Source organism: Pelophylax lessonae (assembly GCF_965119305.1).
Source record: "Pelophylax lessonae genome assembly, chromosome: 7".
Taxonomy (NCBI): Eukaryota; Metazoa; Chordata; class Amphibia; order Anura; family Ranidae; genus Pelophylax; species Pelophylax lessonae.
Genome location: NC_138774.1, coordinates 151,664,122 through 151,665,776, shown reverse-complemented (window position 1 = coordinate 151,665,776; position 1,655 = coordinate 151,664,122). Strand labels below are relative to the sequence as shown.

The window sequence follows — 1,655 nt, the reverse complement described above, 5'->3', positions numbered from 1 at the left end:
CTCAATTGCTTGCTATTTGGGATCTCTTGGATAATTGTGGGAAGCCTTGTGGCCTAAAATACTTTATGTTTGTTTTTCAAAAAGTAACATTTGATTGAAAAAACAAGCACAAAGAGAAGAAAAAATACAAATAAACAATTTTGCACTAGCACAACACGAGGTAATCAGGTACATTGTTTCCTTTTATGCATGCATAGCTGAAAAACTCTTTCAGCCAGATAAGGAAAAGATTAAAGCAATATTTACTAAATAAATCTCTGCTGATCTTTTATTTTAATATATCTTTTTCTCATTACAGAGGTGTAACACTAGTGGAACAGCTGATGAAGAAAAAAGTCTCATTAGGATGAACACTTCAATGATCAAATGGCCATTTTACATTTACCAAATCAACTTTGTGATGTTTTCATCGGTGAACTTTTTGATTTATTTATAATTGGTAATTAAGAAACTCAACTTTACCAACACAATGATAATGCAAATGAACAGCAGTGCTTGCTCCAAATCCCAGACAATTGTGAACTTACATTAAATTAATAATTATGGCTCACTCTTTTCTTCATTTCAAAAACAAAAAACATTTGGCATAGAAAAAAGTGATTTGACCAACTGGAATTAGTAGACCAGCAGATCTATATCTTCTGGTTTGGTCATACACTATCATTGCCTTGCTTAGCATTATTAAAAAAAAAAAAAAAAAAAAAACTTCAGTTGTAAGTATACAGTAGTGTCTCAAGCAATGACTGAAGCCTACTTCAAGTTCCGTGGAAACCGAACTATCTATGTACAGCAGTTTCCAACAGTGGCCACTGAAGCAACAGCCACAACAACAGATAAATATTCTAACCTTTACATGTATGTTGGCTTGTTCTTAGGTCTGCTTGCTGTGCTTCTGGTTCTGTTATTTACTATGCTATTGCGTATCAAGCATGTTATCTCTCCTATTACCACCACTACAGAAAGCTCAGAGATGCCACAGTTTACAGATGTAGAAATGCAAGGAAGGTCTCCAAGTGCCTGATGGATTTTACTAACCTGGATATCGTGCACACATTTACAGATTAACATGTGCAATTGCAATAGCTTAACACATGCTGATGAACCTTTAGGTGACCTACACCTTGCTAGAAGCAATATAGTCTTCTCAAGCATTTCCTTGTTGAGTAGAAGCACCACATTCTGTTCAACTTCTAAATTCTTTTTTTCTAAAATGCTTACTTTAAGATGACAATGTATATTTTGGTTACTTTTCTATGTATTATAACTTTGGATACAGCACAAACATACAAGTCAATTGATGCAAGGAACTATTACTTGTCACTACTATCTATGTCATTGGGTAATGAAAGTTGTGACTGGATTTTGAGCCTTTAAGGAATTCACTGTTCATCTAAGCTATGATTTTTTTTTTTTTGGTTTAGGTATGTTTAGGACACTAATCAGCTTCTTTAAAAATGATGCAAAGAGCTGGGTTGTTACGTATCCTATGATTACACGCAAAATGGTGATGCTAATTAAAAAACAATAAAAGGGTATGTGTTAATTGCTGTGGTTTTCTGCACTTTGCACATTGCTCTTTGACCTAATAAATAAGGGTATATTAAAGTGTAAAGTTTTATGTAAAGTTGCTACAACTGCCCTTCAGCAAATATTTT

General features: G+C 33.7%; 1 protein-coding gene across 1 annotated transcript; it reads left to right on the top strand.

The window, feature by feature from the left end:
- Nucleotides 1-303: 303 nt before the first annotated feature.
- On the top strand, nt 304-1,374 carry SERTM2 (serine rich and transmembrane domain containing 2). Its single transcript, XM_082262517.1, has one exon. It carries the CDS (start codon nt 740-742, stop codon nt 1,019-1,021), a length of 282 nt encoding a protein of 93 aa, XP_082118643.1. The 5' UTR covers nt 304-739; the 3' UTR covers nt 1,022-1,374.
- Nucleotides 1,375-1,655: the final 281 nt, after the last annotated feature.

Bases quoted from the DNA above. Each gene is read 5' to 3' on its own strand.
- SERTM2 (XM_082262517.1), top strand. From the start codon at position 740: ATGACTGAAGCCTACTTCAAGTTCCGTGGAAACCGAACTATCTATGTA.